Source organism: Notolabrus celidotus, chromosome 5 (genome assembly GCF_009762535.1).
Source record: "Notolabrus celidotus isolate fNotCel1 chromosome 5, fNotCel1.pri, whole genome shotgun sequence".
Taxonomy (NCBI): Eukaryota; Metazoa; Chordata; class Actinopteri; order Labriformes; family Labridae; genus Notolabrus; species Notolabrus celidotus.
Window position 1 is genome coordinate 27481501 of NC_048276.1, and position 24735 is coordinate 27506235.

Sequence of the window (24735 nt, forward strand, 5' to 3'; positions counted from 1 at the left end):
AACATTTTGAAATCAGATTTTGGCATGCCTGAAAAGCCCTCTTCTTCAGTCCTGCTCAGAACAGTCTGTTTTCTCTCAGACCACGCCTCCTCAGGAAGTGGATGTGGCCTCGGCTCTCCAGCACGTTGATCTAATGTTTATATGTTGGCTGAATATACATGGCTGCTCACAGACCCGCATTACTTCAACCCTCTGAATCTGATCCAGAATCTAATCCTGACGGAGAGGCACCACCTGCAGCAGGACCTTTCTGAAGGATTGGTCACAGATTTAGTGTTTCTTGTTGTTTTACTTGTCAGTATGTCGACGTGTGTCTTGGTACACAGCTACAAACATGTAGCTATGTGGCTATGCTAACTAGCGCTAGCACTTATCCATGATAAATAAAAATCATCCACTAGATCTTCAAATCTGCAGACGTGGGGAGTAAAACCGACCTTTGTGTTTATTAAGACAGCCTACAACTAGAATGCCTCCCTCCTAAGCTCCTTGTTAGCACACGTGTACAGGTAATGAAAAACAGAGGAGGGGTTGAGTTGTATTTTATACAGTCTATGGGCTGAACAAGCTCCGAGCTCTGACTCTGTGACAGACCGGATATTGTTGTGACGTAACAAAAACACGGAAGTCTGAAACGGCTCGTTTCACACACATTTACAGAAAGGTGGAGAAATCAAAACAGGGGCAGAATGGATTTTTTTCATTTTCGGGGGGTTTATAGACATGCCAGGGACACATATTTCAGGTAGAGAACCATTAAAAAGTCGATTTTGCATGATATGTCACCTTTAAAGATAATGGATAAAAAACCCAGGAGGTGGCATCACTGCCACGGACTGAAGCAGCATAATCTGCTCAGTTTTGATGATTTTATTAAAATCTTGTGCCTGAAACAGTTTTTTAAATGCTTACAAAACTTTGCACCAGAAATTTTATGCAAATCTATCACCAGGCAAAATAACATTGGGAACACCCGGGGCACAACTGGTGGTGATTGTAAAATCACACACCGTTCGTAAGACCTCCCTGGAGTAGTCAGCTTTTTCTATAAAAAGGCTCTCAAATGTGGAACAAAATACCAACGGAAATAAAACTAACACAGGATATAAAGATTTTTAACAAGAGCGTTAAAGCGTGGTAAACGCAACATCAGAGATGTGAACATATTAAACTATAATGATCTGTAATAGTTTATTGTAATTATATGTAACCATGCTCTGCTCTTCTTTAAAATTTTCCACAATTGTTATTGTATGCATGTTATGTTACATAATCCTGACATCTTTCTTCCTTCCTTTATCTTACTAAAAGCCTAACTAGGGACAGGAGTTTGAAACTAGTAATAAAATCTCGATATGCAAAGCATCAGTTACGAGAGCTGTTTGTAAAAGGCAGCAGTTGTACTATGTAATCTGCATTGTCCCTATCAAAAAAAACATAATACGAATAAATAAATATAAAGTTTGATTGGTTACTGGTAAAGTGGCTGGGGAGTGGTGTTTGAGAAGTCTTAAGCAAAGCTGTGTTTGTTTATGTTGGAGAGATGGAAAAGTCAACTAACGGAGCTTCAGATAGCTAAACAGACTATTAATATATTACCTTAGCTTAAAAGAACAAGGCTAAGAAAGAATAAATTCATTTATTAAACAAGCGAGGCTCAGAAAGTATAACTTCATTTATTCAAAAGTGAAAGCAGTCCTGTCAAAGCAGGTCATAGGTCGGTCTACTAATCGCCCCAACACATTCAACACTTATTTAAGGCCGGAGGAGGCATGGGTAAAGAAAATAAATACACACATTCACATCATTTAAAATCAGCATGAACAAAACAAACAAACAGGAAATAGAGTGAATCAGGTACATTCAGCAGAAGAGTAGTTTGTAATCATGATTTACGTTGAGTAGAAAACAGTAGCGCTTTGTGCAACTCTCCTTTCTTTCATACATGATGCAATGATGAGTAGAATAAATGGAAGCTGTAATTAACACTGAAGCCAGATTATCCAGATTATTAGGACGTTTATATCCTGACATCACAGCATGATGTAAGTCATAGATCAATCTAATGCTTCCACTATGTCAGAGGTCGTGTTCACTTCAGGAACAGGTGTTTGAAGTTCTCATGATATTATACGCAAAGGCTTATTTTCTTTTTTCTCTTAGTGCCGCCCCCCTCCACCTTGCCACACTGGTCACTGTCTCCTCACAGGGTTGTCGATCCTGAAGCCCCCCCCTGTGAAGTGAGGTTTGCTGCTGAGCTGAGGCAGAGGCTCCAGCTGCTCCACCTTTGTATTTGCCCTCTGCTCACTGAGGACACACAGAGGACATGCAGGACACCAAGGAGTGAGCACATAATACTGCTGTGTAGAATAAGTAGTGTGTTTCATACTCATGACTTACTGCTGATCCTCACCTGTAGAGTTTTTTCTGACTCAGGTATTTCTTCTTGATGTTTGCCAGCTCATTAGCTAAACTTTGATTCTCACTTTTGTACTCGTTCATCTTGGAGTCGAGCATCCTCAGCTCGGCGATCAGTGCCTGTGAAGTCAAAGAAAAAAGAGGGGTTGTCTGGGGGAAAGAACATGTTTTTCTATGATGATTTCTTTGAATTACAAAAAGTCTTACCAAAGATACTATATTTTTATCAAAGCTGTTATGAAGGTAATATTGTGCTATGTTTTTTTTTTTTCCAGGTCCCAGAGGCAGACACCTTCTCTACTTTTAAGAGTAGGCTTAAAACTTTCCTTTATGATAAAGCCTACAGTTCGAGCTGGCTCAGGCTTGACCAGCTCTTAGTTATGCTGCTATAGGCCTAGACTGTCAGGGGAACTGACACACTGGGATCCTATCACCCCCCTCCCCCCATCACTTACTTTATGTCTCCCTGTCCCATTAAAGTTACTAACCATAGACCTTTCGTGAGTCCCTGAGCTCCCTTGTCTGGTAGGTTCCTTTGAGTCGCTGCCGTAGACGGCCTGCAGCTACAGACGTGCCGGACTCCAGCGACAACTACTACTAGCCGTCTCATCACTATCATCTCTCTCTCTCTCTCTCTCTCTCTCTCTCTCTCTCTCTCTCTCTCTCTCTCTCTCTCTCTTCATCTCCTCCATCACTCTTTCCAACCCCAACTCGGGCTGAGCTAAATGTGTGTCTAACATGAGTCTGGTTCTGCTCAAGGTTTCTGCCTGTTAAAGGAAGTTTGTCCTTGCCACTGTAACTTGCTAAATGCTACAAAGTGCTCTGCTCATGGTGGATTAAGATGAGATCAGACTGAGTCCTGTCTGTAAGATGGGACTGGATCTGATCCTGTCTTGATGTTGGGTCTTTGATGATAATTTAACATAGGGTACGGTCTAGACCTGCTGTGTGTAAAGCAACTTGAGATAATGTTTGTTGTGATTTAGTGCTATATAAATGAAGATTGATTGATTGATTGGTTGATTTTTTTCGATGGTGTGTGTGCTCCTTCCTTCCTCCTCTATACTGCATTGTAGTTTGTAAATATTGTAAATGGTGTATATATTGTGATTTCTTGAGAGCAGCTGTTTTCAGTCAGGCAAAGTTTTTCTTTTATATTTATCAAGGTAAGATGGCTTTGGTTATTTAAGATATTTATTTCTTATGTTGGCATTTACTCTCCTAACATCTTTGTTAAATGAGCCTGTTAGTTCAAATAAGTGTAAAGTCTTTTACGTTTGTTTGGATGTCCTTGGGGATGAGGAAGGAGAGAGTAACCTTTATGTTGTGCTCTTATTTCCCCTGGGCGAGGTGAAACATAGAAGACTGTAAGGAAAACACTAGTGAAAGAATAAAGAGTCAAATATGTCACTAAAAGATCAAAACTATCAGCTCACAGGTCTGTGTCAGTGTATCTGCTGATAAATGAACACAAATCTGATTAAGTTTGGAAAGTCTACTCATAATAAAGTGCATTTTAATTAAATGTAATATTTAAAACCCTCCATCAATATCTCATGCAGAGCAATGATCAAAGCAAAAAGAAAAGTGATGCTCAGATAAAGAACAACGCCTTCAGAGGACTTACATGAATAAAGTGATATTTTTTCTTTGTAGAAAAAATCAACAAAGAGACAGCTATGTCAGGTTGTGGGTGGACAGAGGGGATGGTCACGGACAGAAAAGATAAAAAGATAAAAGATAAAGCTGACAGGTCAGAAACAGGAGAACATGGAGAACATGGAGAACATGCAGAACTTGGAGAACATAAAGAACATGGAAAACAGAAGAGATGGTGAACATGACGAAGGAAAGAGACCTTTAGTTTCTTGGTTCTTTCTCTGAGGTTCCACTGACACTGCTGGAGCTGCTCCACTGCCTCTGGACCCGGCTGACGGGCCAGAATGTGCTTCAGCTCCACATACAGCTTCTCCTTCTCCTTTGTGGAGAAATCAAGAGGAAGAATAGAAGAAAAGATCCAAAGATATCACAAACATCTTTGATGACTTTTTGTACTCCAGAGTACAAGATGTTCCTGCTGTATCAAAAACTCTGACCTGTTACCTTGCTTTTTAAAGGCAGCTCAAACTGTCACAGAACAAACCAAAGATATGCATCACATTTGTTTTGCAGTTGGATAACATTTTGGGGTGATAGTTTAAACAGACCTCAGATATTCTGGAAGAAACTAGAGGTAGCCTCACCCTGCTTGGTTTAACTTGTCCAAAGTGACCTGAGACGTCTGAATGTGTCAAAGCATATATGATTATCAGATATTTATCCAGCCAGAGAAACATTTTCAAATGGTTGTGGGTTGATTTTTTTAATGTGCTCAAATAGGTATTAAAATATGAATGGCTTGATTGTGAAGGTAATCAATCAAACTGCCTCCTTGTTAAAGATACACGTTGCTTAGGGCACATTTACCAACCGTTCTTAAGAACAAATCTGTTCTTAAAACCCACTTAAGCTTTTTTAAGAAGTGTCTGACGTTCACCAAAGTTTTCTCATCTGGGATTTGTTAATAGCTAAAATCAAATAGCACTCAAGAACACTCTAACACACATTTGAGCGCTAACATGTGAGTGTACAATTGTTGGATATTGTTTTCCTTCATTTAGCATCTTTATAAAGACATGATTTAAATGTAGCCAACTTTTATTTTAATCATGCAATGTTTATTTTTCATACTGCAAAACTTCAAATTATGAATATGAAATAAGTAATCAGGTAAGTATGTTTAAAATATCAGATTCAAATCAGAATTAGCTTAAGGCCGTATACATAGACCTAGAATCCTGAGACATGAAATGTTAAATTATTTTTGCACGGGATGACATTAGACAATATTATAGGCTACAGTCTAAATAATAATAAAATATGAAATGAAAACGTATTCTCACAAATGAATAACCTACCTTTACATGTGTACTTAATGACTGATCTGTTACGTGTTCAATCATTTTATAGCGACAGCTTTCAGGATAAGATCTGTCAAATCGTTTTAATTATGGGAAAATAAGTCTAAGATTCTTCTGTCTCAGGGAAGATTTCCTACAGATTTGAGATCAAACTTTATATTACTTTGCATCTGTTGTGCGTCTTTTTCTGTTCACAGTGCAGCGTTTCTGATGATGGCGTTCTAAATGAGTAATACCAGCGAATACATTTGATTCTCTATCAAAGCTACAAAATATAATAGAAAAACATCAGCTTGGGAGAGTGCAATCAGCTTATTGTTTAAATTGCACTGTCTCTATGTTTCTCCACTTTTTCTCTCAAGCCTGTGTCATATCTGTGTAGACCTGCAGTGTCATGCCCTTATATGGGCATTTAAGTGGGTGTATATCGATGCTAATTGGGAACATCGAGCACAAGCTTTAAACTTACCAGGACATGGCATTCATCAATTTAAGAACACAGGTGAGAATAATTCTGCTGTTTAAGAATCGTTCATGAATCTGACTTCTATTAGAAACATTCTGAAGAGTAAATTTAAGAAAAATCTTAAGATGTTGGTGAATACGGCCTATTGCTCCCTAACCAGGACATGCAGAAAGTGCTGTGTATAAACTGATGAACGAGTGTCTACCTGTAAAAGGAGTTCACGCTCCTCCAGCTCTTGTGTCTTGGAGATGAGTCGTTTTTGTAAGGACTGAATCTTCTGGATGAGTTCATATTTGTCGGGGTCACTGCCCTACACAGAAACATCAAGATTGTTAAGCCTCTCCTCTTTCACTTTGGAGAGAACAGGATAAGCTTTACCTGAAAAGTGTGGCTCTCATTTGAGAATTGTAATCTTTACTGTGAGGCAGAAAAGCACGACACAACAACCCTCAGCCTCTCTTTAACGAGTCGTTCACCTCCAGTCGTCTCCATCTGTGGATGTTTATGGGCTTCAGCTGATCCTCCAGGATGCTGTTTCTCATCCTCTCTCTCAGCAGCTCCCTCTGCTGGTGGAACAGCTCTCGCCTGCAAAAGCAGAGTTAGATGATAACTAACAATTCCTGTTTGACAGATGAGGAGATTGATTCACAACTAGAGAATCTCTGGTAAAAACAAATCTGAAATGAAAAAAGTTTCATGCATGGAGACTATCCAACCCCGAACTCATGTCTTTTTTTTTGTTTTGACTGCTCTTCTCTCTGTTACCTCAGGTCCTCAGTGTTGGGTACAGTCTTGTCCAGGATGCTCTTCTTGCGTTGCAGTCTCTTGATTTCGATCTTGAGCAGGCGAACGTCCTCTGTCCTCTGGCTGTAGTGGAAGTCCCCCTTGCTCAGAATGGATTGTTGGATCCTAATCTTCTCGTACAGCAGAGCCCGCTCATCGTTGTGGCAGAGCAGCTGTTTACCCAGGCTGTCCCGCTCTCTTATTACCTTGAGACATTATTCATCAACATATGATCAGATTAAAGTTTCAGTTGATAATCTAAACTTCATCATGTCTACCTCCCCCGACCTTATTTACCTGCTCCAGTTGCTTCTTCTGTTGAATCTGCTCAGCGTCAGCATCGGCTATGATCTTCTGCAGTTTTTGCTGTTCTGCTTTTTGACTGTCGACATGCTGCTTCGTTTCTTCAAGCTGGAGCCTCATTGTCTGCAGCTCCACCTGCAGCAGGGCACGTATAAAGTAGTCTTAAAAGCCTTGGCAAAAGAAACCTAACTAGTGTTAGGGACTAGAGATTAAAAACCTCAGTCAACCAGTGAGGTTACAGTTCACATCCATCAGTGTTCCTCACAGAGTTCACTTAGGCCGGGATGGGCACTATGTTTTGATGCATGTGAGCATGGGCATATCCCTTCCACTCTAGAGGAACAAAACAGATACACAAAGGTTGAAGTGAGGGAAGTTTTTTCCTCTCTCTGGCTGATAAAAAAAATTTGAATTAACCAAAAGTGATAAAAAAAAAATCCCTCAAGATGTTGGGGAGATAATGTGACTTGTCCATCCTTAAGTCTTCACAGACATCTGAGCATTATTTGAGGATGTCCAGGCATTTCTCAGATACCTGACTGGGTGAAGGTGCAGGAAGCATTATGAACACGTCCTGTATATTTATACAACACACAGAGTCTTTTGTGCAGAAATGTCTACGGCTGTAACTGATGTGCCCTGAAACAGCTTAATGATAACACTCTAGATGCAGATGAGGACCTCATAGCCACACCCCCAAGAAGAACCAATGAGGTGGGCTACAGTACCTTGAGCGCCTCGTTGTCTTTCTCTAGGCGCTTGTGTTCCTGCTGATCTTTAGCAAGGGCCAGCTCCTTCCCACTGATCTCATCTCTCAGTCTGGTGACCTGGTTGTTCATCGTTCTTATCTTTCTCTTCATCTCTGCAATCCCTTCCTGAGTCAGAAAAAAAGAAACAAAAATGAACAGATAGTAGCTGTTTTGACTAAGTGGTTAAAGCCCCTAATAGTGAGGCTAAAATCCTTGTGGATTTTACCGCATTTCTTCTCTTGCGCTCTACCTCCCACATTTCCTGTCTCTCTTCAGCTGTCCTGTCCAAGGAATAATTAATTAAACAGCGTCACAGATTCTTGACTTGTGGGTTTGAAGCAGACACTCATGGTTATGGAAAGTTCAATTACTCTTGTGTTAGAGTTTGTTCGGTTTCCTCTCGCTGTTTCTCTTCTACTCTGATAATCTGGTGTACACAACGCTGCAGGAGCCTCATTGGTCAACAGAGCTGTCAATCATGGTGTCATAACTATAATGTCAAAAAATATGTTTGAAAAACATTTATTTGACCTGGATTAGGTTTTTAGAGTTTGACCCATGTCCGATCTGTTACCATGGAGGAGGCGGACAATCAGCAGCAGGAGGCTTTGGATGAGCTGCTTTACAGTCCATGGTCTTATACGGTCTATGACAGGTAGCCTCAAGAAGGAGCAACAAGACTGACACTGTGAACGGCCTTCATAAGTTCAAAGTAAAATAATGAAACTTGCTCTCACGGCTCAGCCAAGTGTTGAAGATAAGAGTTACAGGAACACAGGAGCTGTACCTGAGCTTCGATTAGGTTTTTGCTGTAGAGGTTCCTCTCAGAAACGATGCTCTCCAGCAGGTTCTCTTGCTGTTTGAGTTTGCACTCAGCCTCAGTGACTTTCTTCCTCCAGTCAAATATCTCATTCTCTCTCACTTCAACGTCACTCATCTTCTGCTGCACCTGTGGAGGTGATAAATGTTCCAAGCAGAGAAGTCAGAGGTGATGGCAGGTCTACTGAGACTGTCAGGAAATGTAACTTTGAATTAACGTGTAACATTAAACCAACTTCTGCATAACCTGCCTTCTGCATGAGGCTGCTGGTCTCATTGATGTAACGGTCCCGCTCTTTTTCCAGCTGCTGGATGATTTTGAGTTGCTTCTGCGCCTCCTGGCGGTATCCATTGATCTCATGTTCTAAGGTCTTCTTGTCCTGCTCGAGGAGCTTCACCACATTTTGCTGTTTCTCAGACGACTGTGTAGCTTTGATTATGGTCTGTTGAATACACAAACATACAAGAACATTTACAAATATGATCTATGTTACTGGTTTATATATGTAAGCTGTAAATAAATTATTATTATAAATAAAAAGGTGAAAAAGACAATATAGAGGATCATATGTGGATAAGGAAACCTGTAAATAAAAGAGAAGTGACCTGAGGATCACTTTCACTTCAGTTACTGCTAATCCCTTTGCCAGTTTATTTGTTCGTCTGTCTGTCTGACAACCTACCACCCTACAGACAGACAGACAGACAGACAGACAGACAGACAGACAGACAGACAGGCAGACAGACAGACAGACAGACAGACAGACAGATAGTGTGTTTGGGTGACTAAACAGACCAAAATGAAAGCCTCAGACTCAAGGCTAAAATAACATTTTTCAAACAAAAGCGCATTTCAACAGAACACCGGTGTAACAAAATCACAAGATGACCGTATCTAGATTTGACAGTGATTTTATCTTGAGGCATGTCAAAGGATGCAGAAAACATCATTCTGTGACAAAGATTTTTAGGAACAAAGTCTGTGTGATGTGTCATGACACCTTATAAAACATTTAATGTTCCTGTTTATCAAAAATATAACTGGATTTGACTCTACATGTTTCTGATGCTACATCACTTGGTGTAAGGCCCTTGACTATGTTTTTTGCTGTTAAAGGCTCAGATGTGAGACACAGCTCAAGTTAGTTAGCGTGCATCCACAGTTTCAAATGGTTGTATGAACCCCCCGGTGTAAAACATGTGCTTTATGTTAAGTCTGAATACACCAATAGGCTCTCCTTTGCAGATACCTTATTTAAAATGTCCCGCTCTCTGATCAGTTCCTCTAAGGCTTTTCTATCCACTTCCACCTGCTTCTTAGATGATTCAAGATCTGCAAAGAGAGAAGGATGGAGGAAGGTTTATGTTTGTGGTAGAAACAATTAATGCTTTAAAATAAATCACAACAACAACAACAACAACAACAACAATAATACTATTAATAATAATAATACTAATAATAACAATGATAATACTACTACTACTAATAATAATAATAATATTAATATTAATAATGACAATAAATAATAACAACAACAATAATAATAATAATAATAATAATAAATATAACAATAATAATGATAGTAAAGAACAATTAATAATACAAATAACAATAATAATAATGATAGTAAAGAACAATTAATAATAAAATAACAATAATAATAATGATAGTAAATAATAATTAATAATAAAAACAACAACAATAAAAAAATGAATAGAAATTAAATAATTGTAATAATAATAACAATACGAATACAAATAATAATAACAACATTAACAACACCCATAATAATGATAATAAAAACAACAACAACAATAATAATAATAATGATAACAAATTATATTATTATTAATAATAAAAATAATAATACTAATATCAACTATAACAATTAATATAACAAATAACAAATAATAATAATAATAATAATAATAATAATAATAATAATAATAATAATTATAATAATAACTACAACAACATAGTAGTAGGGATTTGTGAATTAGCCCTTGTGTCATTTTGAGTTCTTTTACTGGATAAATCCTTAAAGAAAAGAAGACTGTTTTTGACTTTTAAGTTTGAGATTCTTCACATGAAATGAAAGAAAATAACAAAGAGCTGAGATATCAGACGGACACAAGAACAAACGTTAAGAAAAAGACAGTAAACCGGCTGTGAAAACTGTTAGCTGTGGCTAGAGAGTGACTTTACTGAGTGTCCTCTAAATGACAACATACAGTCCTCTCTCCTCTTCTAATACAAAGAGTAATAGAATCCTTCTATACACTAATTGTAGTATTTTCAGAACTGGATATATAAGCATGGTATATGTTTGTTTTTTCAACAGACAGATTGGATTCTCTTGGATGTCTTGCTCCTTTACTCTTATAGCAGGCATGTTCAGCATGTCACCTTTTTCAGGTTCAAACAGAGCTCACCTGATCAGAGAAAGGGCAGTACTTAGGGGCAGGAACACTGTGAGCCTCATTACCTTTCTCCAGTCCAGCCATCTGAGCTTTCAGGGTCTCCCTCTGCATGTCCACCTCAGCTTTCTGATCCTCCATCTGGTGGAACTTCTTCTGGATGACTTCTCTCGTTTTTGTTTGTTTTGCCAGCTCCTGACGCATGTGATTCACCTCCTCTTCTCTAAGCTGACACATGGCAGTGGAGAGGGGATATGAAGCTTTACATTTCAGAAACAACGAGGGCAAAGGGTACTGAAAACCAGAGAGGATGCACTTAACTATATAACATAAATCTGTTTCTGTAGGCTGGAAAACAAGCACTCCCCAGATTTTTGAAAGCCATTTTCCGCAGCCTGTACTCAGTACTCATGCAGTGATACAGTTAGTGCTGCAGCATCCTGCCACCCTAAGGATAATGGAAATACTCTATGTGGTGTGGTACAAGTTGACTGTGTGCGTCTGAGGAGCATCCTTTATCTAGATGGTGATCTGCTTTGTTAGTAAAGCGCTCTCTCCGTTTCACTTTTAAAATCATGCACTAACCAGCATACAGAGGAAGAGGTGTGTGTAGAAGTGTGCACCTTGAGCTCATTTGTGGTCTGCTGGTTCTCCAGGGAGAGCTGTTCTTTAACTGATGAGAGCTGCTCACACTCCTGCTGCAGTTTACTGTTCTTCACCTGCGTCTGCTCCTGTTCCTTCGTGGTCCGTTCATTCAGGACCTGTCATAGTCAGGGAGGGGATGAGGTTGAAGGAAGAGGCTGTTTTAGTAACATACTGCTGTACTGTAGCAGTGTTTTATGGCCCACAGTTACACTAACACTGATTATACCATTATACGTTACCCCTCTGGAAGGTTCTGATAAGTTGGATTCATGTAACGGGTTCATGAAACGAGTTTATGTAACGGGTTCCTGACCTACGCCAATCAAAAGTTATTTATTCACATGGATAAATGATTTATTGATTAATTTAATTATTATTCAACTTTAGACTCAACCCTCATGCTTGTGGGGTTTACATACATCAAAATCAAAATACTACTGTGTTTTTAAAATGTCTGACAAAAAATATTTTTACTTTTCCCCCCTAAAGAAAATCTACTGAAGCAAAGGTCAGGTTTTTCAAAGTCATCTAGCTGAAAGAAGTCAACATAATCTTAAGTTCCCCTACATAACACAAGTCCTCCTTCTAAGCATAAAGGGACGCTTTATTTTTTAAGAGTGGAGGTATTAAGTACTTGTTAATATGAGGTTCATTACCCACAGTGGATCCCTGACAGCTCAGCCCCTTTTTTGAGACCTGCAACTGAAGCTAGGCTTTCAGAAGCTGGGGTCAGCTCTACCAGGTAATGAGGAACAATATTCCAAGTTACCTGGTGGTGCAGGTGTGTAAAGGGTGAGCCCATGAACTCAGAGAGCTCCTGTTGTCAGGAGTGGGACTTGGCAACATCAGCACTTCAGGACCTTTCTGAATCAGAGGACCAGTGGCTCACATACGGCTGCAGTCTGCATCACTCACCATTCAGAGCTCCCTGCAGCCTCACTTTCTTCAGTTTTCAGAAGTTACATCAGAAAACCAGAGAAGCTGAATGGAAGAGCATCTTCAGTGTACATTTTCAGCTCTCACTGTTTTTTATTGCATAATAACACAAACCATATAACAGAGTACAGAGCAAAAGTCAAGTTGACTCATATACTATATAACAGACTTGAGTAGCTGATCAGTGCGCTGCAGGCAGAGAAACAGGTAAAAGTCATGTCTGTGAACTGTGCAGAAACGAATGGGTTTTCTGACAGTGCTGGAAAAGTCCAAATAGAAAGTACACTTTCACCAACATCAGGGTCTGTTTTGGAGTTTGTTAAATCGTCTAAATTACATGGTAGTGCTGACCCTGTCTGAAGAGGTCAATAGTCCAGCTTCTGTTTTGGTTCTTTGGCTGGTTTCTCTACAAAGGGACCTAGCTGGATCTTCTGTTGGTAATACACTCACTGACAAGAACACCACTTAAAAACAACTGAACTATCCCTTTAATAAACTCTTTCTTCATGAATGACTGTGTAAATGGGGATTTTTCTCTCTGGTTAATATTATACTTAATGTATAAATCTAAACTGTGTTTATGAGAAAATCAGATTCTGTTCAGGCCATACATTTCCTGTTGTTTCAGTGTACTTTCAGATATCCCTGCTATTTACCTCACCCTCATCATAAACAGTGCATCATACAGAGCATGTGTCACATCCCAGTTACTCACCTTGAGGTCTTTCAGCTGCTGCTCCAGTCTCTGCTGTTCCTCTTTCGCTTTTTGGCCCTGCATATTGAGAGTTTTAATTTCCCCCATCTTTGCCTCCACGTCGACGTGCAGCAGCTTCACCTCCTTGTCCAGCTTCTCCTTAAACCTCATCTCACGGGAAATCTCATTCTGCTGCATCTGTAGCTCCTGCTGGAGCTGGAGACAGACATGGAGCAGAGAAACGTTCAAATCAAGGCAATAAATATTGGATTTTAACTCTGATGTCAGCCATTAACTTCAGAAGAGCTGTTTGCATTCCTCCAATAATTCAACTGCTCAAACTCAAACTGCTTACACTGATAAAACTCAAAATCTTACCAAGTGATTTAAGATAAATTTACTCAACAAGTAACATTTGGGCAAGATAGAGGGACTTGTTTTAAGACAATGCATCTTAAATATCTTGTTAAGTCAAACAACCTTGAAATAATCTTGTTTTGAGTTGTAATTTAGGAGAAACAAGGTTTACTTTACATTGTATACATTTTTAAAGCTGAGATCTTATTTGTGGAAGACGGATAATCTGGATTTAAGATAAACCCTTTACTTGATTTAAGTAAATGCATTTCATTGGAGAATCTATCAGAAAACAGCTCCATTGATAAAAGAAAGAAAGAAAGAAAGAAAGAAAGAAAAGTTTTCAGGCACTGTTTCTTCTAAATCAGATAAAAAATATACATCCTCAAACTACATGCACACAATGTAACACATACTTTTGCACAAAGCTGGCTTATCCTAAAAAACAACACAACTGAATATTAGTATATCCAGCTAACTATGAGAAGACATTATATCTCAAAATGCTCAAATCAAACTTTGTAATCTTATTAGTACAAGATGGTCTTAAGAACCTAGAGAAGTGCCGCTATAAAACAACTTAAATTAAGGTGAATATATCTCAAATGAAGAAGTTGACATGACATTTATTAGTGCAAAAAACTTTTTTTGAGTGGGAAAAATACTAATTGTAAGCATTCCTGGCTTATTCTGAGACACTACACTTTAAAATACTGGTAAACTGCTTAAGTTTTCCCTACTAATTTTAAGATCACAGTTTTCTAAATATTACATCTTATTTAAAGAAATGTTACTAAGCAAATTTTTACTTGTTCTATTGGCAGATTTCTTTTTGCTTATTTCAAGGTAAAAGTACCTTGGAATACGCTTTTGTTTTTGTTTTTGGAGGGGCATTTTTTCCAGTGTAGTGGTCAAATGTGTCATCGTAATCCTTGTACCTGCCACTTATTGGTGTAGTAGAGGCTCTTTCTTGAATATAGGATTGCGTCTCTTCATGCTTGCTGTCTTCTTCTACTTAATTTTAAAGGAAGAAGTTCCAGATATTTAGAGTAGATAAGGGAGGGCCATACTACTATTGAACTGTGGGTCAGTCGGGTACCTGGATCAGCAGAGAAACACCAGGGCATGAGTCAGCATTAACAACACGTCTTTAAATGAGCATTTTGTTATGTTCTTAGAGCTTTGAACAGGGGCTCTAAGGTGAAGTACATCCCAGTGAACACCAGCTGGGATTTTCACATTGAAATCTGAAACAGGCTGAGATCAGGAAGGTAAAGAGACATTGTTAAGAGAGCAGTTTGAATAAGTTTGTAGGGAAGACAATTAAGGCTTTGTTAACTTAGAAAGAGAATTTTATATCTCTGTAGGAGCAGGTCCCCTTTGACAGAGGCTGCCATCTTGCCCCGCCATGTTTCTACGATAGCTGAGAATGGACAAACTCGTAACACGTGTTTTTGTAGAAGATTTTTAGATTCAAGACAAAGACTTTATTTAACAATAACATTAATCTGGCAAACATTCTTTCAGATCTTTCAGACAACACTCAGGCAAGACAAATACTGAATTTCAACTTTTCCTGATCAGACACTTTACACAGTATACTTTCAAACCCCCACAGCTGCAGAAACTCTTTTATGTTCCCTGTGGCCTTGTGGAAGCAGAACTCCAGCCACAGTCTGGCCTTTATGTTGCACCTCCACAAAGTCACAACACTAAGTTGAGTCCCAGACTGTAGTCTTTCTCACCCAGTCAGGTAGATGGCCATTTTTGTCTCTCCAATTAAAAAGTTTAAAATTTGGCATTTGTATTTATTGTTTTACTGTACCTAAATCCACAAATAAAACATGGGTCAGAGAAAACAACACAAAAAAGACTTTTGTGTACATCTACAGCACAAACACCATGAAGAAGAAGAAGAAGAAGAAGAAGAAGAAGAAGAAGAAGAAGAAGAAGAAGAAGAAGAAGAAGAAGGAGATAGTGTTGGCTTTTGTACTACAAAATTTGTAATGATAGACGTTTTTTGATGGTAAAAACTTAACAAATGGAGGATCATACTTATGCATCACTTTGCATCTGAAAAAACTACTGTGCTAGACAGGACGACCCACAGAGAGGCGCCAAATTTAACGTCAACCAAGAGTGTCTCATGGCAGCTTTAAGGCAGAGTGTGAAACAACAGAAACTCCTTGTGTTATTATCAGTACAATACAAATGTTAAATAAACACACAACAGGTCAGAGGACTGATCTGACTAGTTTACCTGAGAGATGCTCTCTAACCCAGCGTCCCGTTTGGCTTCTGTCTCCTGCTGGGTTGTGTTGGCCTGCTTCAGTTTCTCTCTCAGATCCTCCACATCTGTCTGCAGCTGGTATCTCTCCTTACTCAACACCTCATTTACTCTTAGCAGCTCACTAAAAAATTAATTACAGTTTATTCACTCAATTTCACCAAAAGTATCATCACACTATCAGTATGTAAAATTCCCAAGTCATATACCTATTAATGAAATGGATGCCTGGAGAACTCTTGAGCAGACAAATGTGAGGAAACGTCCTGAGCCTGACTGCATCAGTGGCCAATTGCTTAGGAATTGTGACTTGTTCTTGAGTGGTATCTTTACATTTATTTTCCAGACTACTTTATCACAGAATAAGGTTCCTACATTATGGAAAGAATCTACTGTGGTACCAGTAGCCAAGGTGAAATCTCAAAAAGGTTTGAATGACTATCACCCTGTGGCACTTACCTCCTTATTCATGAAAGGTTTTGAGCTTTTTGTAAAAACAAGCATACTTACTATGTCATGGGGTACAATTGACCCACTCCAATCTGCTAGTCAAGCAAGGAAGGGGTACAGGATGCTACAGGGACATTACTGAATCTTGTTGTTGGGCATCTGAAGGGCCCAAAAATGCATGCACGTTTATGCTTTGTTGATTTCTCGTCAGCTTTTAATTGCATGCAGCCCCACGTTCTTTCTTGTACCAGATTTTGATTTTAGCACTATTTGTCCGCTGGTTGATTTCTTAATAATGAGGTCTCAGAGGACCCGTGTTAATGACACTTGTTCTGCAGCCTTAGAGTGTTTCAACAGGCTCACCTCAGGGGTGTGTTTTGTACGGGGTGCCGGTTGTAAAAATTGACAACAGTTTTCGAACGAATATATTTTCTAAATGTAGTTCCTTTTCTTCACATTTAGAGCATTTTCCTCAAAAAAGAGACCAAAAAACAGAAAATGAGCTTTTGTGACTGGACATTAATTGTTGGAATTCAATTTAAATCCAAATCTAAATGTTAAATCTAAATCTAAATGTCATATCTAAATCTAAATGTTATATCTAAACCTAAATGGTAAATATTATATCTAAATATTAAATATAAATCCAATTGTGAAATCAAAATCAAAATATTAACTATAAATATTAATGTAATATCTAAATCTAAATTTTAAATCTAGATTTGACATTTAACATTTAGATTTAGATTTACCATTTCGATTTCGATTTAATAGTTAGATTTAGATTTAACATTTAGATTTAAATTGAACATGTAAATCCAACAATAAATGTCCACTCACATTTCAGTTTTTTGGTCTCTTTTATGTGGAAAATGCGCTCAATGTGAAGAAAAGGAACTACATTTTTCAAATATATCTTTGAAAACTGTTGTCAAATATTTACAAATGGCACCGAGGTGGGTCACAGTCCAGTCTTCCATCTCAATGTCTCCAAGACAAAGGAAGTGTTTATTGATTTTTGCAAGAACCAACCTGTCAGGGCAACAGCTGTCATCGATGGAACAGCTGCAGATGTATTGAGTCTATTTTCACTTTGTGATGATCTGTTGGTTTGGTAACCTCTGCATTGTTAACAAAACAGACTGGGTAACTCTTCATGCAGAGTTTAGACTTTTGCCAACAGGGAGGAGGTTCACTTATGTGAGGAGGGCCAGATCAAACCGATATCTTAGATCATTTGTGCCATCAGCTGTTAGGTTCTTAAACAAGCTGTAGGGTTGTGCCTTTGCCGAAGGAACTGAACTAAGGATTGTTGCACCTTCTGTCTCACTGCAGAAAAATGAAGTGATCCCTGGGAGTTTTATGTATTTAAATTTTATGTATGAACTTGTGTTTGATTATTATGTGAATCGCCTGTGTTGAATATAATGCATGTGAGGACCTCTGTTGCAAATCAAATTGCCCCACGAGGACAATAAATATTTTCTAAATCCAAATCATTATGCAAGCAAGCATCTCACCTTTGCTCTTTGTCCATGGAAAAGCCAGTTTGCTGTTCATTCAGTTTCATGAGGTTTGCTACTTCTTCCTTTAAATTTCTGATGCTCTCCTTATCTTGTTTCTCCTTATCATGAGCAGTATCAACTGTTTTCCAAGCTTTATCCAGCTCCTGTAAACAAGGAAACATTTTGCCAATTAAGATGTTTGGTAAATAAAGGCCAAAGAGTCCAAGGTGGTCATTCATCTTAGAGTAACTTAAACCATGCGGTTGGGAATCAGAGGGGTATACTACGAAGCGAGTTCAACATATCCTAGATATCTTCTCCTGATCCAGCTTCACTGAACCTAACAAAGGAGATCGCGCCAATCTGCCACACGAAGCTGGTTATCAACATGTTGGGTCAATCCAGAATTACTCTGAGCGCGTTCACATGAACGGGGCGGAGAAGGTAACATGTGACCAATCACAGACAAGGACAGTCTGCCGTCAGCACTTCGACATGAATTTCAAACACTGCACTGATATTAGAAAAATATGAAGAAGTTAAACACATAATCCAGATTAATTTCAACACAGCTGTTTGAAACATGAAGAAAGAACTGAGGGATACGACAAAAACTGTTCGAATACGCAAATGACGTCTTATTTCTCATCATTAGTGCAGATATATCTGACTATAATAATAATAACTCGGTTTGTTCCCTGACAGTGATCTCTCTCTCTCTGATTTCATCTTGTCTCGTGTGTGACAGTTTTAGACTTAATATTTCAGCTGCAGCCCTGACTGTATCAAACTGAGCGCTGTGGTTAAAAGACTAATAACAATGAGAACATGATTCAAAGTAATACGCGCAGTTGTATAATTAAAACAGTAGCCTAAAACGATTTAATCTGAATAATCTGACGTCAGACTCTGTTTAAGTATGATGTCAGGAAAGATAATCAATAACTGTCATCAGTATCTATATATAAAGTCATACAGGTAGACAAAGTGTCCTGTCCGTCTCTTCTCCACTTCGGGCTTGACCGCAGTTCTCCCCCCTCCCCTCGCGATCAGCTCACAGAGCTCCGTGATCGAGCGAGCTGATTGGTCAGTGGGTGGAGTTTACTACAAACTGATCTCTGATCCTGAGCATGAGCAGGTTAGGACTTCAGCATGAGTAACAATGGTTATCTACCCTGGTAAGAAGTGAACCACCTTCGTAGTACTGAAAATCCAGAGTTAACCCTCAAGTTACCTCGATAACCGCAAATCCGGCTTCGTAGTATACCCCTTAGGTCTTGAACAGATAAGTAAATCAGACATGCTTGGCTCTACATTGTCCAGTGTTTATGCATTATACCCTCTTTAGTGAAGAAATTGTGCTTTCATCTTCCTTGGACAGCTTCAAGGCTGCTGCCACTTTAGTTGAGATGGACACAATCTCTGCGTTCAGCTCTCTGCATTTAGACATCACCCTCTTCTCGTTGTCCCTGGACTTCTTCAGGGCATGGAGGAGCTTCTCATACTCCACCCGGACCTTGTCCATACCTTGGTCTCTGACCAGCTCACCGAGGATCATCTGGAACTCATCCAAGGACTCAAATGTGTCGTCGACTCCTGCTTCTGCACCCTATGAATTCAAAACACAGTCAAGTTAGAAATGGGAGAGAAAGGGTATGAGCTAGTAATGGGATGGGTGTTTCAGACCCTTTTTAGGAGTGCTGAATCACCTCTTAATTTCATCCCAGCCCCCCTGAAAAATTAAATACGGGGCAAATGGATATCTTAATTCAGCTGTTTTTTTTTGTTGACATGTTCATTTTATATTCTAAATATCAATATAATTAAGGTGAAGTAAATCAAAAGTAGGCTCGCAATTTTTTCACATTTCAATTGGCTTTTATTTTGAAATGACACATCAGATCGAGCTGTGATTTTCAGGATTACATTATGAGGTGTTCCACTATGTATGAATTTACATGAGTCGGTGAAAACTGGGATTTTATTCCTGTTATCACTACGAATTCATCCAAAATCATTGTAATATGCTAAATTTCCAATGGTTAATTTTTTAATTCCAAATCAGATGTAGCTGTGATTGGCAGGAACACATTTTGAGGTGCTGTCTTATCAGTCTGAATCAAAATATTTTTGTAGAAACAGGGTTGTTAATGACATATATATATATATATATATATATATATATATATATATATATATATATATATATATATATATATATATATATATATATATATATATTTCCTATGGAGAAAATATTGTGTCTTTAATATGCAATCAAAAATAATGGATTTGAGAACAAAAAACAATTTTGCAAACAAAATTATGATTTGAAAAATATGAAATAATGCTATGAATAAAGGAAATATATTTGTGATTAAAAATGTATCTTTATAAATCCACTCTTTTTTTGTTACAAACAAAATTATTATTCTCACGAACCACAGATTCGTTTGCGTTTCCAGTTTTTGCGTTTGCGTTTCCAGTTTTTGCATTTGCGTTTCTACATAACTGTCATGGGCGGGACCTCCCCTGAGAGGTCCATTATTTTTGATTGCATATTAAAGACACAATATTCTCTCCATAATTTCCTGGCTGTTGCCAGTGGTGGACAACGTACACACATTACTTAAGTCAAAGTAAAGATACTCCATGTCAAATATTACTCCAATACAAGTGAAAGTTGTTCTGTCAGATTATTACTTGAGTTAAAGTACTGAAGTACTTGCTTTTAAAAATACTTAATTATTCAAAGTACTTCTTAAAAAAATCTCAAAACATTGTATTTTCACAATACATGAGTACATTCAAGAATACATAGAAGTACATTTGGTTACATTATGTTTATGAAACCATTATTTGAAATCTCTAAAAACGATACCATGGAATAAAAACAGACACTAAGTTACTCCAAGCACAGACAACTTAGTTTGAAATGTTCATCTGGAATGAAACAAACGTTACGTAGCTCAACACACTTTCTCAGGTTGGACTGTGAATTTGTGCATGTTTGGGCAGAGTGGGAAACAGGGAGAACATTTCGAACGATACGTATCATTCTTCATTTCAAAAACCTCTAACACGGGCTGAAGATATGGCCATGGGTGCTCATGTGGAGAATTATAGCCATCATTACCACCTCTACATGAACTGCCTGATCTGAGTGAAATCTGCTCTGTTTGCTCCACATTCAACTGTGGAGACACACAATATACAGGTATGACTAAACCACTGAGATGAACAGAATAACACAAACACATTTTACTGTCTTAGGGATCAGGTGTTAGAAAAGAGAAGGAAATTCATGAACTGACTTCAAAGTAAAAGTAGTGAGTAACTAGAGCATTGATAGAAATGTAGTGGAGTAAAAAGTACAATAATTGTCCTTTGAATGTAGTGGAGTAAAAGTAATAAGTTTCCTAAAAAAGTAATACTCAAGTAAAGTACAGATACTCAAAAAATGTACTTAAGTACAGCACTCAAGTAAATGTACTTTGTTACTGTCCACCACTGGCTGTTGCACATTTTCGTATTACAGACACATTAGATGGTCCTGATGTCGAGTCAGTCTCAATCTAGTATGTTAAACTTTTTGTTTGATTGGGGATGTTGTTTTTTTATCAGTTTCAATTGAGCTGCTACTTTGACAATGTCCTACTCTTTCCCATTGCTTTTATTTTGAATATGTAAAATCCGTTGTTACGTGCTTTTACCATAATGCCTATTCTACACGCGCACCGCAGAATACAGTGGAGGCTGGCTGCAGTAACCTGAAACAAACATAGTCCCGGATAAATAAAAGAGGAGGTGTGAAATGTGGGATATAATATCTAAAGGGACTCAAATCTTAACCCTTGGATCATTTTCACGGTTTGCTTCTGTAATGTGTAAGAAAAGCTCAAACATCACAGTGAAGTTAATTTTCCGTGTGCTTTACTGTGCTTCATGCGCACTTTACAGTTTTTGACTCGCGTTGTGCTAAGGACATTTAAAAAAAAGTGGATCCTCAAATATCTTATTATGACCAAACCTTAAGAAATAGCACTCACCTCCATTCTTTGACAGAAGAGTGAACTCCCAGTCTATGAGTGAACTATATCAAACAAATAGCTTCTTATTCAGTCAGCAAAGAATCCGACCGAGTTTATATTACTTTTGTCTATGGATCTGTTAGTGTCGGTTCCTAAGCAACCGATAGTTTCATAAGTCCCTCCCACCAGAGATGCGAGGAAATGAAACGAGAGGAGAGGAAACGAGGAGATTTGTATTAAGAGAAAGGAGACGTCCTTACCTCCGGAGCGTCACGTGAAGCGATGTCGGTTTGTGATGACGGCTTTAAGAGCTGTTTGTGTCTGCACACATGTTCACTGTAATAACTGTGATCAATATAAACAGGAACAGAGCTCTGTCTCACTGCGGTTAAGCCAGCCTCCACTTCTGAAACGATAGTCAAGCCAGCCGCCACTGTATGTGTGCGTTTAGTACAGGCATTACGGTAAAAGCGCGAACCCAAGGATTTGACATTTTCTGACTAAATGATAATTTTAGATGTTTTCAAAGTGAGATTATTTAAAAAATCCCAGTTTGACTAATTTCAGTTTCAGTTGATAATGGACAGCGTCATGGTTTAAACCTGTCAATCTCAGCTCTCAATCTGCTCTGAAATTAGTCAGTGGAAACTACGTTTTTTCAAATAATCTCACTTTGAGAATCCAGAATTATTGCAATTATGCTTAATTTCTTTTAGTGTCTTTTATTTTGAAATGACACAACAGATCAAGCTGAGATTGACATGATTAAACCATGACGTTGTTTACTATCAGTCTGAACTGAAACTAGTCAATGGAAACTAGGATTTTTCAAATAATCTCACTTTGAAAATATCCAGAATTTCGCTTACAAATTTTTTATTTCCAGTGTCTTTTATTTTGAAATGACATATTTCCTGTGGTTGGCAGGATTAAACCATGGACTTGTCTTCTATCAATCTGCTCTGAAATTAGTCTGTGGAAACTAGGATTTTTCAAATAATATCACTTTGAAAGTATGCAGAATTATTGCAATTATGCTTAATTTCAAGTGTCTTTCATTTTGAAATGACAAATCAGATCTTCCTGTGATTGGCAGGATTAAACCTTGACATTATCTACTGTACTATCAATCTGAACTGAAATCAGTCAGTGGAATCTACGTTTTTTTCAAATAATCTCACTTTGAAACAATCCAGAATTATTGCAATTATTCTTAATTTCAAGTGTCTTTTATTTTGAAATGACACATCAGAATTTCCTATGATTGGCAGGATGAAACCATGAAGTTGTCTATCAGTCTGAACCAAGCGGCAACCTCCGGTCTGAAATGATGAAGCCAACGCGGATGTGTTATAAACTGCAATACATCGAGAATCAGCTTGAGGCTGGCTGCAGAAACATAGTAAACCACATAGAAATGAATGGAAAAAGACGATCTTTGCAGCATTAATAAACATGTTTACAGCCTGGTTCAAAAAACGGTTTGGCCCTACGAAGCTAATCTCTCTAATGGCACACACTGTACGGGGGGGTGAATTTTTTTTCTAACGTGACGGTTCAGAACATATTTAGATTTAGAGTTTTTGCCCATATAAGGACATGACTGACGTGACTCGCGGTCGGGAACACATAGCTATTGGCCAGGAGGCTCACACTCTGCCTGGTTGAGTTCCGCATTTCCAATATGGCCGCCGCCGTCGATTTGCTTCAAAATTTTTCAAATAATCTCACTTTGAAAGTATCCAGAATTTTTGCTTTTTTTGTTTTTTATTTCAAGTGTCTTTTATTTTGAAATGACATATCAGAACTTCCTGTGATTGGTAGGATTAAACCATGACGTTGGCTGTTTCCGAAACGGCCTGCTACATACTACTTACTAATGTAGTATTCAGTAGGTACTGCCTACTACATTCTGCTTTTGAATTTAGTCTGTAGTATGGCTGTTTTGTTCAATCTGTGTTGCAATATGCTGGGTCAGACATCACTGGATTTCAGGTTTTGGAAAGCAGAAGTAAACATCGGCCAAGCTGATCGAGAAACTGTGTCTTAACATGCACTTTTGATTTAAAAAGTTAGGAAGTGGTTTATTTGTAATTTGATAACCTTCATAGCACCCAAAACCGGATTTCCTCCCGTCAAGAAAGATGGAAAAAGAAAAGGCGGAACGAGCGCTGTGCATTATGGGAAACAGTACGCAAGGCAGACTGGTTCGATGCATACTGTGAAATTTTCCCAAATCAGTAGACATCTGGGGAGTTTTGGCATACTGCACATTTTGCTCACTTACTACTTACTACATACTGAATTCTGGCCAAATCAGTACGTACTGCTAGTATAGTAGGCGGTTTCGGAAACAGCAGTTGTATACTATCATGATGACCAAATTTAGATGAGGTTGTGAGCCCTGGGTTATTTCCAGACTGTAAAACTGTAAAGTCTAGTTAAACGTTTGCATTGAATACAGAGCTAACTTGAGGATTATTATAATAATTATTATTGTTGTTATTTTGCCATATAAGAATCCTTGTATCTGTTGACATGACAAAACGTGCTTTACATTTCTTTTGTTTTTTGGGGAGCAAGGATCAAACCGAGAAATTCATAGAACTGAGGGATCAGAACGATCATTATGGGTGCAAAAAATTCAGCCACTGTTGGATCATGGTAAGTCAATAATTATGGTAACACTTTACAATAATGGAATAGTTTTCTTAGTGAAATAATGCTTAAGTCATGATGAAGTAATGCATGAGTCATTATGAATTTCTGTATGAATTAATAATGAATTCCTGTTGTTCACCATGAACTAATGATCCTGTCTGACTTCATGTAATGACAACGTGTTTAATACATCATTAGTTAAGGTATGGTAATTACCAGTTACTTCATACATCAGTTCATATATGACCAAATT

General features: G+C 38.1%; 1 protein-coding gene across 2 annotated transcripts; it reads right to left on the reverse strand.

The window, feature by feature from the left end:
- Positions 1 to 1657: 1657 nt before the first annotated feature.
- On the reverse strand, positions 1658 to 21972 carry cfap58 (cilia and flagella associated protein 58). 2 transcript variants are annotated; one of them, XM_034682866.1, is made up of 18 exons: positions 21840 to 21972; positions 19130 to 19399; positions 17806 to 17954; positions 15809 to 15959; positions 13213 to 13407; positions 11540 to 11677; positions 10985 to 11144; positions 9749 to 9831; positions 8750 to 8941; positions 8467 to 8628; positions 7659 to 7805; positions 6925 to 7065; positions 6610 to 6833; positions 6321 to 6429; positions 6050 to 6154; positions 4277 to 4396; positions 2414 to 2538; positions 1658 to 2307 (listed from the first exon to the last, which is right to left on the reverse strand). In XM_034682866.1, the coding sequence occupies exons 1-18, from the start codon at positions 21843 to 21845 to the stop codon at positions 2193 to 2195; spliced, it is 2592 nt and encodes an 863-aa protein (XP_034538757.1). In that variant the 5' UTR covers positions 21846 to 21972; the 3' UTR covers positions 1658 to 2192. The 2 variants fall into 2 exon arrangements, 1 of the variants encoding a protein (XP_034538757.1); XR_004631167.1 differs by lacking the exons at positions 1658 to 2307; positions 2414 to 2538; positions 4277 to 4396 and having other exon boundaries at positions 6049 to 6154; positions 6223 to 6429; positions 21840 to 21969.
- Between the last annotated feature and the right edge of the window lie 2763 nt (positions 21973 to 24735).